Source organism: Orcinus orca, chromosome 1 (assembly GCF_937001465.1).
Source record: "Orcinus orca chromosome 1, mOrcOrc1.1, whole genome shotgun sequence".
NCBI classification, from domain to species: Eukaryota; Metazoa; Chordata; class Mammalia; order Artiodactyla; family Delphinidae; genus Orcinus; species Orcinus orca.
Genome location: NC_064559.1, coordinates 37309448 through 37322953, shown reverse-complemented (window position 1 = coordinate 37322953; position 13506 = coordinate 37309448). Strand labels below are relative to the sequence as shown.

The following is a 13506-nucleotide window of genomic DNA, read 5'->3' as shown; positions in this document are numbered from 1 at the left end:
GATCAGATCATCTAAAAACTACAGCAAAAATGTTTATCAATCTAGTTTTAGCATGTCTGCTACTGCATCCAAGTCATTTTGATCACAGAAGCCTTTTAAACAGATTCCAGGCACAGGATCCACCTTGTGAAACTCTTAAGAGGAGCCTCATTTTTCATTGTTTTGTGCCTTAGCTACCACACCAGGTTATTTTGTATAGGTTACTAGTACTGTTAGAATTTACTAGATTAGAGAAAATTATCTACATGTGTCTATATATACTACCACTTACATTTGTTATGGTACCTGCACTAATAAAATAACTATAAATGTCAACTATTACTAATTATTTGTGACACATTGTTTCTTCCCTACCTACAAATGATTGGAACATGATATTTCCATGTAGAACTCTAAGGCCTTATAGTACAGGGTTATTAATAACAAAATAATACCTAAATCCTCAAAGTCATCAAGTGATAGTATTTCATTGCTGGGATTGGGATATCCTAGGAAAAAAATGGAAATAGGTAAAATGAAAGACTAAATAAATCTTAAAGATCTATAAATTCATTGGTTTTGGTCTTGTGCCTTTTTATAATTCATAATTATAATTTAATTTTCCTTATAAATTATATTAATGTTTCCTAAAAGTTGCATCATAAAATATTATAAATTTATATCCAATGCCATCAACATTCTTCTTCCTGTCCACTGATATTCCTTGCAACTAATTCTGTGGTATAGCAAGCAAACTTATCATTAGTGTATTCCAAAAAATTAGGCTTGAATTCAATATGATTCTACTTAAAAGATAGAGGAGGGCTTAAAAATGATTTAGAAGTTGCGCTGGAGTAGAAAGGCTCTTCAATATTATACAGGCCATTTATAAAATACTCATGGCTAACATCATACTCAATGTTGAAATACTAAAACTTTTTTCCCTTAAGATCAGGAACAACACAGAATTCCTGCATTTGCCACTTCAATTCAATGTAACATTGGAAGTTTGGGTCAGAACCATTACGTAAAAAAGAAGTTAAAAATATCCAGATGGGAAAGAAGAAATAAAATGATCTCTCTTTATAGATGACATGATTTTTTATATAGAAAGCTCTATAAAGATCACACACGTACACACAAACACATACACAACTGTTAGAACTAATACATAAATTCAGCAAAGTTGAAGGATACAAAATGAACACACAAAAATCAGTTGTGTTTCTATACACTAACAATGAACAATCCAAAAATGAAATTAAGCAAACAATTCCATTTACAATAGCATTAAAAAGAATAAAATACTCAAATAAACTTAACCAAGGAGATGAAAGACTTGTACATTGAAAACTATAAAAATTGCTGAAAGAAAGTGAAGAAGACATAAATAAACAGAAAGACATCCTGTGGTCATGGACAGGAAGACTTAATATTGTTAAGATGTTAATACTACACAAAACAATTTACAGATTAAATGCACTCTCTATCACCATATTGAAAATGCATTTTGCAGGAAAAGAAAAATACAACCTATAATTTATATGGAATCTCAAGGGACTAGCAACAGCCAAGACAATCTTGAAAAAGAAGAGCAATGTTGAAAGGGCTCATACTTCCTGATTTCAAAACTTACTAAAAAGCTACAATAATAAAACAGAATTGTACTGGCATAGAGACAGACATACAGACCAATGGTATAGAATATAGGGCCCAGAAATAAACCCTTGCTTATATGGTCAAATGATTGTTCACAAGGGTGCTAAGAGCATTCAATGGGGAAAGGGCAGTCTTTTCAACAAGTGATTTTTGGAAAACTGGATATCCATATGCAAAGAATGAAATTTGACACTTATCTTACATCATATACAAAAATTAATTCAAGGGGCTTCCCTGGTGGCGCAGTGGTTGAGAGTCTGCCTGCCGATGCAGGGGACACGGGTTCATGCCCCGGTCCGGGAGGATCCCACATGCCGCGGAGAGGCTGGACCCGTGAGCCATGGCCGCTGAGCCTGCACGGGCCGGAGCCTGTGCTCCACAATGGGAGAGGCCACAACAGTGAGAGGCCCGCGTACAGCAAAAAAAAAAAAAAAAAATTAATTCAAAATGAATCAAAAACAAAAGACTTAAAACTATAAAACTCTTAGAAGAAAACATAGAGGACAAATTTCATGATGTTGAACTGGCAATGACTTTTTAGATGTGACACCAAAAGCATAGGCAACAAAAGAAAAAATAGATATATTGGACTACATCAAAATTAAAAACTTTTGTGCATCAAAGGACACTATCAACAGAGTAAAAACCAACTCACAGAATGGGCAGAAACATCTGTAAATCATACATCTGATAAGGGATTGATATCCGAAATATATTACGAATTCCTAAAACTCAATAACAACAACAAAAAGCCATTTTACAAATGGGCAAGGGACTTGAATAGACATTTCTCCAAAGAAGATATGCAAATGGTCAAGAAGCACATGAAAAGCTGCTCACCATATCACTAATCGTTAGGTGAATAAAAGCCACAATGAGATACTACTTCACACCTATTAACTAACATAGATTATGATGGTTATTATATAAAAAACAGAAATTAGCATGTGTTGGCAAAGATTTTGAGAAATTAGAAACTTTGTACATCACTTGTGGGAATGAAAATGGTGCAGCCACTTAAAAACTTTTTAAAAATGGAAGACACTATGGATGTTCCTCCAAAAATTAAACAAGAATTAATATATAACACAACAATTCCACTCCCAGGTATATACCCCCAAAAAATTTTCAAAAGAGAGACTCAAACAGATACTTGAATGCCAATATTCTGAAAAGCATTGTTTAGAATGTCAAAAGGTGAAAACAACCCAGTATCTATCAACAGATGAATGAATAAATAAAATGTGGTATATACAAACACTGGAATATTTTCAGCCATAAAAAGGAATAAAGTTCTGATACAAGGTGGATGAACTTTGAAGACATTATGCTAAGTGGACTAACCCAGACACAAAGGGACACATGTAAAGTACCACTTAAATGAGTTATCTAAGTAAGTTAAATTCAGAGACAGAAAGTAGAAAGAGGTTATTGAATGTGGGAGGAGGGAGAAAGGAGCATTACTGCTTAATGGGTATAAAGTTTTTAGTTTGAGATGATGAAAAAGTTTTAGAGATAGTTAGTAGTGATGGTTGCACAACAATGTGAATGTATATAATGCTATTGAATTGGATGAAATGGTAAGAAAAATTAAATAAATGTTGATCTGAAAAAATTACAGTAAGCATTCTGCCAGACATTAAAACATATTATAGTACTAGAATGAAAAACAACAACAACTGGGTGTTGGCACAGATATGGACAGAGTTCAAGGGAACAGATAGAAGACCAAAAAACCTATGGATTTAATGGATGATAAAAAGTGGCACCTCAAAACACTTGGAGAGAAGACAAGTTATTCAACAAATGGTGCTACTTTGCCATTGGATAGGGGTGGGTGGAGTGAAGAGGTACCCAATCTCATTCCACATACCATAATGAATTTCAGATGTACCAAAGATTTAAATCCAAAGAATGCAATTAGGATGCATGGTTAAAATGTTTATATAATTTCAGCTTGAGGAAGTCCTAAAACTTTTATAAGAAAGACACAACACTCACAGCCATTAGGGAAAAGATCGATAAATCCAGCTACCTATTAATGTAAAAGTTTTGCACATATAAATGACCACCAAAAGGAGAAGAGTTAAATAAAATATGATGGCATATATTAAAGTCATCATTTAAAAGGATGAGAATAAATCAAAATACAATCCCAATATAAGACATTAAGTGGAAAAATGCTAGTTTCAAAAAAATATGAATGGTATGATGCCATTTTTGTTTAAGAAAATAAACACCAAATTAAATGTATAGCTACATATATAAGGATTTTGATGTACAGAAACAGATACAAAGACACCCTAACAGTGATTAACTAAGGTAATAGGCTAGGAAGGGAGAACTAATCTTTTACTCTGTATACTTCTGTAATGTTTGAAAATTTACCAAAATATATTCATGTATAAAAATATACTCAGGTAACAAAAAGTTATAAAAAGCAACCCATATCTAATAGTACAGTATAAAATCCTAAAAGAAAACTGACTAGTGAAAATAAAGCAAAAAACTAAACTAAACTAAACTAAAATAAAATAAAAAAAACAACCCTAGGAAAAAAGTTCACTTCACATTAAAAGGGCTTTAATTTATAGTAAGTTCAAATCAACAAAAAAAAAGTTTTAGAAACCTAATAGAAAAATGAACAAAGAACATGAATAAATAAATGTAGACAGAAAAAGTTAAGCCTCACTGATAATTAAAGAAATGCAAATTAAAATAAGACATGATTTTACACCCATCACTTTATAAATTTCTTAACTATAAGTAGGATAAAGAGTTACTGAACCTGGATATTTTGCAAGTGGAGTCTTGGTTGGATGAGTAGGCTTGTAACCTGGAAAAATAAATTTGGCTCAATTCACCATCCTTGTCAACACAAAATTATGAATTTAATTTTGGTTTTTAATTTTTTTTAAGATTATTTCTCAAAATAAATAATACACATACACTCAGAACTTTGCAATTCTACTCCTGGGTTTAACCTAAATATATATTTGTACAAGTGCATAAGGATGTGTATATAAAATGTTCACTACAACTTTGTATTTTATAATGAAAATCCTAGTAGTTAACTAATTATAAATCATAAAATTTATGTATTCTTTTAAAAGATCCAAGTAGTATATTCCATAATTTTTTTCTTTTTCACTAAGGATTTCTTGGACATTTTTTCATATTAGCACATTTAGATCTGACTTAACACCATTATATGTTGCTACTGATCCTTTTGGTATAGTCTTTCTCTAACTGATGATAAAAAATGATTGACAATCCCATAAGGAGAGTTGACTTTTGATTTTAAAAAAAGATCACTGTAGCTTCTTCTCTTCATAGGCTTTTTCTCACAAACAATTCATATCTTCTTCAAACACTAAACTGTATCAGTGTTTTATAAGTCCTTATGAAATGTTTATGGTCAACTTTCAAAAGAGCATATCAACAAATATAGTATACCACAGTGTATAGGCCCACTAGGACATGGATGGGTCAATGAATATAAATTTCGTATGCAATCTTTATATATCATCCACCAAAAAAACATCTCTTTTCCCACAAAACTTCACAGCACTCACCAAGGTACTGAAGGAGGTTACTGGGTACCAGGTTTACAGGAATTATATAAGGTGTTCTAATTACCATGTTAACATGAATAATCCCCCTCAATCCTTCAAAATATCAGGGCAATAGGAAACAAATTAGATGCCAGTAACTGACATTAGTTTGAGTCATTAGACAACAGGAAACTAGAACCCATAGAAATGATGTTACTTGAGTGAGCAGAGCCACACTAGGACCCTGAATGCAGTCTGCCCAGGTTAATGCTCTTCCCTCTCTTCCTCTTGTCTCTTGCTTCTGCTGCAACTAAAAGGAAGAAGCCAGAGAAAGCAGCCCTGAAATCAGGAATATAATTCCTTCTACCATATCAAAATAGTCTCTCAAGTCTTAAGCAGAGCAGCTAATTAGTAGTCCCTGCCAGAAATCCTCCATTTCATTTCAATAAGTAAGGACTTCTCCTGCCTTTCTGTTGTTATGAAATTTACTTTCTGTTGTCAAATAAAAATGCCCAGTAAAGATACAAATGATATTTGTATGAGGTGGGGAGTGGTAGAAATACTGGTCTTATTCTGGTGACAACAGAAATTTCCCAGTATAAAAAGAACAAAACTAGTTGCAGTCTGGAAAATGAAACATAGTCCTGGACCTGGAAGATACCCTGTGAAGGTGATGCTGTAAGTCATACAAGCTACCTAAGAGCTTTCTAGATGCCAGGCACTGTGCTAAGTGCTTTAAATGGATCCCATTTTGACTTTGTTATCACCCAGTGAGGAAGGCATTAAATCATTTTACATGTAAGTAAATATATTTAAAGTTTACGTAACTTGTCCAAGTTCACACATCTGTTGATATCTGTGGACTATGGCAAATACTTTTAGAATCACTAAGCATAACAACTAAAATGGCTGTAAATATATTCTTCCTCTTTTCATTACTAAAAATGATGAATGAGTGTAAATCACATGAATTTAAAGGATTTTTTTGTAAAATATAAGCAGGAAGTTACTTAATCTGAATGGCTCAAAATTGGGAGTTTTGTATTGAGAGGAATCAGCACTGAAGAACAAACCACATGGGATTACTACTTTCATATCATTTATATGAATTATGGCTCTCATTCTTGACTTATATAGGTAAAAATTCCCATGCTTCGATTTACTCTGAAAAATCATTCCCATCTATTTTTATACATAAAAATACCAAACAAGAGACATTAATATACCTGTGTTCTTTGCTAACAGAATGTGCTAAGACTCTATAAAAACATACAAAATCACAACAGCAGAATTCTATGTAAGTTCTGTCATACATCTCTCATGGAAATGGATACAAGACAGAGTTAAATACAAAGATTTATTTTTTCAATTATTCTTGTCAATGTCAAAGAAATAAAAACTAAAAGACAAAATTTAAAAAAAGGAAAGAGACAACATTTGTACCTTTAATACACTTTGGCATCTCAGGCTCCCAAGTATTATTACCACCACAGAACACTAGGTTGCTGCCATTAAGGTAAAAACCCTGGAGGCATTCAAATATCACCACTGCTTGGTAGGAAAATTTTTTTCTACTTCCTGATACCATTATTCCATGTTCGAGTACTGGACGTTCACATTTGACCACTGAAAATTGGAGAAATTCCAGAATTAATAAAAAGCTGCTTTCACACAGGACCAGAAAAACTAGTGCAAAGTAGTAATTTCCAGTGGGAAGAAAAAGCCAAGGAATGAAAGGCAAGATGTTAATTGAAAACAAAAAAAGACTTTATTTGTGCATCTGAATTTCAGGCAAATGGATTTAGAGAAACTTAATAACGTTTTTTCACCTAGAACAGACTGTCATTATACTTTATTGGCTTTCCTACATTTTTTTCCATTAATGACAAGTCTTGAGAAAGTGTGACTACCAGGTACAAATTCAGGGCAAGTTCAAAACTTTTGATACTTTTGATACTCTTTAGCTCTAGGATTTTTTCTAAGGTCATGCTGACACTAATTACAGTACCCTGCTCTTTTAGAAAGGTAGCAAAGACTTTTTTGAGAAGGTAATATTTGAGTTCGATTTTAAAAGTTGAAAAGAAGCTAGCCAGGCAAAATGCTCAGCCCTCACACCAGTGTACTCTGGTGTTTCCCATTCTACTCTACTTCTCCAAAGTAAAATACAGGTCGTGACCCTCTAGATTGACTTCAATATCTGTGAATGTGTTTTGCAGAATTCGGAAAAAAAAAAACACTGAAAAACACTGGGCTGAGCAGAGAGTTCAAGAGGATATCTTATGAGATTAAATCTGAGCAATAGATAAGGGCCAGATAATATACAGACTTTTAAACCAGAATAGTGTTCTTCCTCCTTTCCTGTGGATCTGAATTTCCATCAAGTATCACATCATTTCTGTTCAGCCAGGAGAACTTCTTTATCAATTCTTGTGTTCAGGTTGGCTGATGACAAATTCCCCAAACTTTTGTTTATCTGAAACTGTTTTTTATTTATTTCACCTTCAGTTTTGGAAGATTTCTCGACAGTGAATTCTAGGTTAAGTGTTTTATTTTTCTTTCAGCACATTAGCAGAGATTATTGTCTTCTCATCTCCACAGTTCCTTAAGAGACATCAGCTGTCATTCTTAACGTGGGTAACGGGGAGATGGGTGTGGGTGGGTGTGTCCTCAATATAATACCTTTTTTCCCTGGCTCCCTTTTCTTTTATTTTTTGTTTTCAGTAGTTTTTTTTTTTTTTTTTTTTTTTTTTGCGGTACACAGGCCTCTCACTGTTGGGGCCTCTCCCGTTGCGGAGCACAGGCTCCGGACGCGCAGGCTCAGCGGCCATGGCTCACGGGGCCTAGCCGCTCCGCGGCATGTGGGATCCTCCCGGACCGGGGCACGAACCCGTGTCCCCTGCATCGGCAGGCGGACTCTCAACCACTGCGCCACCAGGGAAGCCCCTCAGTAGTTTTAACATGATGTATTTAGTTTGGTGGAGGTTTCTTGGTAAAATTAAAGTTTTTACTTATCCTGCTAGGGTCACTGAATTTCTTGTACCTGTAGGGTTATTGTTTTGGATCAAATTTGAAATATTTTGGCCCGTGTTTATTCAAATAATTTTCTGTATTCCTCTCCCTCCTCTCTGAAACTTCAATTACATGTATATTTGACTGCTTGCATTGCCACATTTTTTATTTTAATTTCAGCCATTCTAATAGTTGTTTAGTGGTATCTCATTGTGATTTTAAATTACATTCCTGTAATTACTAATGATATTGAGCAACTTTTCATGTACTTTTTGCCATCTACATATCACATTTGGTGAAATATGTCTATTACTAATTTTTGCTCATTTAAAAAAACTGTTTTCTTATTATTGTGTTTTGAGGGTTCTTCCTATATAATAGATACAAGCAAATTATTAGATACGTACTTTGAAAATATTTTCTCCCCATCTATTGCTTTTTGTTGTTGTTGTCTTAATAATATTTCTGCAGTCCAGAAATTTTGAGTTTGGAGTATCCAATTTATTATTTTTTTCTTTAAAGCATCATGCTTTATGGGTTGTATTAGAGAAATCTTTGGCTAGGTCACAAATATTTTCTGTGTTTTCTTGTAAAAGTGTTGTAGTTGTAGGTTTCATATGTATGTCTATGCTTCATTTTGAATAAATGTTTCCATATGGTGCTAACATGGGCTGAGGTTCTTTTTTTTTTAAAGCATATGGGTGTTCAATTGTGCTGGTACCATTTGTTGAAAAAATTGTTCCCCACTGAATTGTCTGTATACCTGTGAAAATCAACTGGACATATTTACAAGGGTCTGATCCTGGACTCACTATTTTGTTTATTGCTCTATATATCTATCCTTTCACCACTACCAAACTGTCTTGCTTATATGCCTTATAGTATGCTTTATACTAAGTCTTGACAGCAGGTAGAGTACATCCTCCAGTTCATTTTCAAAAACTGTTTAACTATTCTAGCTCTTTTGTCTTTCCATATAAATTTCAGAATCAGTTTGTCAATTTATACAAAAAGGTTTACTGGGGTTTCTATTAGGATTATGTTGAATTTATAGATCAATTATAATGAATTTACTCCTTTGTTATTTTGAGTCTTCCATTTCATGGCCAATGTATATCCCTTTATTTATTAAGGTCTTTAATTTCCTTTATTAGTGTTTAGTGGTTTATACCATCTAAATCTTTCATATATGTTAGTTAGATTTATATGCAAGCATTTTGTGTTTTGGATTTGCAAATAGTTGTTGTAAATAAAACTTTCAGTAATGATTTATTGCTAGTATGTAGACATATGATTGATTTCTGTATGTTGATCTTATATTTTGCAACCTTGCTAAAACATCAGTCTTTGGAATTTTCTACATAGACAATCATGTTATAAATGAATACAGACTATTTTATTTCTTTCATTCCAATGTATGTATGCTTATTTCTTTCTCTTGCCTTATTGCAGTGAGTGGGACCTCCAGTGCAATGCTGAATAGAGTAATGAATGTAGACATACTTCCTTTCTTCCTACCTTGGGGGGAAAGAAAGTAGGTTTTTACTATTAAGCATAATGTTAGTTGTGCGATTTTCGTATGTACCTTTTATCAGGTTGATATAGTTAGTTCCATTCTGTTCCTAGTTTGCTAAGTTTTACCATAAAAAGATGATGAATTCTGTCAATTGCTTTTTTTTTGCATCTATTAAGATGATCATATATTTTTTCATTATAGTCTTTTGACATGGTAAATAACACTGATTAATTTTAAAATCTGAACCAATCTTGCATTTATGGAATAAATCTTACTTGGCTATAATGTATTCTTATTTTTATATATAGCAGGATTTTTTTTCTTTTTTTTTTTTTTAATTGGAGTAAAACTGCTTTACAATGTTGTGTTAGTTTCTGCAGTGCAATGAAAAGGGACGAAATTGGGTCATTTGTAGAGATGTGGATGGACCTAGTAGAGTCTGTTATACAGAGTGAAGTGAGCCAGAAAGAGAAAAACAAATATCGTATATTTGTTTTTGGAATATGTGGAATCTAGAAAAATGGTACAGATGAACCTATTTGTAGGGCAGGAATAGAGACGTAGACGTATAGCAGGATTTGATTTGTTGATATTTTGTTGAAAAGTTCTATATTCAATAAGGATATTGTTTACAATTTTCTTTCAATGTTTTTGTCTGGTTTTAGTAACAAGTAATGTCCCCATGAAGTGAGTTGAGAAGCATTTCCTCCTCTTATATTTCTTGAACAGTTTGTGTAGAGGTGCTATTATTTATATCTGCAATGTGTGGTAGAATTAATTCCCCAAGGAGGCCATCTGGGCCTCAGTTCTCACTGTGGGAAGGTTTTTAACTACAAATTATATCTCCTTAATAGGTATAAGACTATTTAGGTTACCTATATATTCATGTGAAGATATTTCGGTATTTTTTTGTCTTTCAATGAATTTGTCAATTTTATTTCAGTTGTCAAATTTATAGGCATAAAGATGTAATATTACAACTATCATCATTGTAATATTTTTTAATATCCATTTAAATGTCTGAAGAATAGTGTTGTCCTCTTTTTCATTCTTTTAAAAAAATTATTTAATTTAATTTATTTATTTTGCAGTACGCGGGTGTCTCGCTGTTGTGGAGCACAGGCTCCGGATGCGCAGGCCCAGCGGCCATGGCTCGCAGGCCCAGCGGCCATGACTTACGGTCCCAGCCACTCCGCTGCATGTGGGATCCTCCCGGACCGGGGCACGAACCCGTGTCCCCTGCATCGGCAGGCGGACTCTCAACCACTGTGCCACCAGGGAAGCCCCGAAAAATTTATTTTTTTAATACAACTTTTTTTTTTTTAAAGGAGATGGTGGGGGTAGGAGTTTATTAATTAATTAATTTATTTTTGCTGTGTTGGGTCTTCGTTTCTGTGCAAGGACTTTCTCTAGCTGTGGCAAGCGGGGGCCACTCTTCATCGCGGTGTGCGGAGGCCTCTCACTATCGCGGCCTCTCTTGTTGCGGAGCACAGTCTCCAGATGCACAGGCTCAGTAGTTGTGGCTCACAGGCCTACTTGCTCCGCGGCATGTGGGATCCTCCCAGACCAGGGCTCGAACCCGTGTCCCCTGCATTAGCAGGAAGATTCTCAACCACTGCGCCACCAGAGAAGCCCCTAATACAACTTTTAAAGGTTACATTCTATTTACAGTTATTACAAAATATTGGCTATATTCCTCGTGTTGTGCAATACATCCTTGTAGCCTATCTTATACCCAATAGTTTGTACCTTCCACGCCCACACTCCCATATTGCCCCTCCTCACTGGTGACCACTAGTTTGCTCTCTATATCTGTGAGTCTGCTTCTTTTTTGTTATATTTACTACTTTGTTGTATTTTTTAGATTCCACATATAAATGATATCATACAGTATTTGTCTTTCTCTGTCTGACTTATTAAATATCTTTTTCTTTCTTGTCAGCCTAGTTATAGCTTTATCTATTTTATTGATCTTCCCCAAGAACCAGGGGTTTGTTTCATTGGTTTTCTCTATTATTTTCTCTTCACAATTTCATTGATTTCTCTCTAACTTTATGATCATCTTATGTCTCCTTATTTTGAGTTTGCTCTTCTTTTTTTAGTTTTTTAAGGTGGAAGCTTAGATTGTTGATTTGAGACTTTTATTTTTTCTAACACAAGTATTTCATGCTATAAATTTCCCTTTAAGCAATGCTTTTGTTGTTATCACACAAATTTTGATATTTTGATGTATTGTGTTTTTCATTTTTACTCAATTCAAAACACTGTCTAACTTCCCTTGTTACTTCATCTTTGACTCATGGGTTAGTAAGGAGTGCCTTTCATAATTTTCAAGTATTTGTGAATTTTCTAGATTAGCCCTGTTTTAATGTCTATGTTTATTCCATTGTGAACAGATAATGCACTTAATGATTTCAATTCTTTGGAATGTGCTAAAAATAATCTTATTGCCTAGAATATGAGCTACCCTAGAGAATGTCCCATGTGCACTTGAAAAGAGTAAATATTATCCTGTTATTCAGTGGTTTTCTTCCAAGAATCAAATCCCCTCTAGCATCTCCTTGCTTTATGTCACTCTCTAGTGCCTTAAATATTGTTTTAAAGATATATTTTGTTCAGAGTTTATCATTCTTATCAATGAGAAGCTTAGCTTTTAAAAATTTCTCTACCATTATTTGTAGCCAGAACTCTCAGACATCTTGCAATATAAGAAAAAACTTTATTTTTGAGGCAGGATGTGTTGAGTTTTTCAGTTCTTTCAAGCAAAAATATCCTAATACACACACACACACACACACACACACACACACACAATTAGTTCACACTGTGTAAATTGTAATGTCAAGAACATCTGGTGTGAGGGGTGGGAAACCTCACAACTAGAAATATTTTCTGTTCGATTTGGCCTAAATTAGATTAGAAGTCAATTTAACCGGAGAAAGAAACATATATGACTGTTTCACTTATAGGTAAAACTATTTACGAAGTGTTCCACAGTATTTACAAATGACGAAGGAAACAAATGGAAACATTATTACCTTTACACAGAGGAGCAGCACTACTCCATTTGCCAGGTCCAGAACAAATAAGCTGTCTCTCTCCAACAAGCGAATATTCATCTGATCCATTTGAAGGATTACAACTATAAGTTACTAATTCATTATATTCAAATATATTCCTGTAGCTATTGGTGTGTTTTCCATGTTTTATTTCTGGAGGTCGTCCACAAAAAATCTCTTAAAAAGGGGTAAAAAGAGAAAATAAAGGTAAAGGGAAGGTGAAGGAGTAAGACAGCATCAGAAAAGTCCTATGAACTACCTTCAGTAAGTTCTTTAACATATGATTTCTAGAAGTTAGTTGTGAATCCTTTATCCATTTAGAGGAGAGTTTCCATGAGAAAATGTGTTATCCCAAATTCAAATCATGTAGAAATAAACTTTTAAGAACCAAACTCATTTTCTTAAATACCTATATAAAGTACCTATATGAAATACCTATATTTATCTATAAGGATATGCTAAGTTTTGTTCTAATCATCATAAGAGATGGAAATTTAATGAGAAAATATGCTTGTGATTAAAAATAAAATTCACTGCTAGCTAAGAAATGCATATTTGTAATTTTAAAACATATCCATTCACTCCATCCATGGTTCACACTAATACCAAGATATGGTCTTATTTCACTGTCATCCTTGTAAGTTTATGGTGAAATTTTCCAGAATCTACAAATTGGGTGATTTTGCCACAGACTGAATCCAGACGGCTTCCTTTAAGCCAGATATTGAAG

At 33.8% G+C, this 13506-nt stretch overlaps 2 protein-coding genes across 6 annotated transcripts in view; both read right to left on the bottom strand.

The window, feature by feature from the left end:
• CR1 (complement C3b/C4b receptor 1 (Knops blood group)) overlaps positions 1 to 13506 on the bottom strand; it is a 276865-nt gene that overhangs the window by 80356 nt on the left and 183003 nt on the right. The gene's annotated exons all lie outside the window — the stretch shown is intronic.
• LOC117197676 (membrane cofactor protein-like) overlaps positions 1 to 13506 on the bottom strand; it is a 56721-nt gene that overhangs the window by 25935 nt on the left and 17280 nt on the right. For 4 of the 5 annotated variants that reach the window (XM_049702995.1, XM_049702981.1, XM_033410480.2 and 1 more), the window contains exons 5-8: positions 12756 to 12953; positions 6636 to 6818; positions 4427 to 4474; positions 435 to 488 (exon numbers count right to left, since the gene is read on the bottom strand). In XM_049702995.1, the coding sequence (XP_049558952.1) occupies positions 435 to 488; positions 4427 to 4474; positions 6636 to 6818; positions 12756 to 12953 (483 nt within the window). The remainder of the gene's footprint in view (positions 1 to 434; positions 489 to 4426; positions 4475 to 6635; positions 6819 to 12755; positions 12954 to 13506) is intronic. The other variant, XM_049702992.1, reaches the window with a different exon arrangement.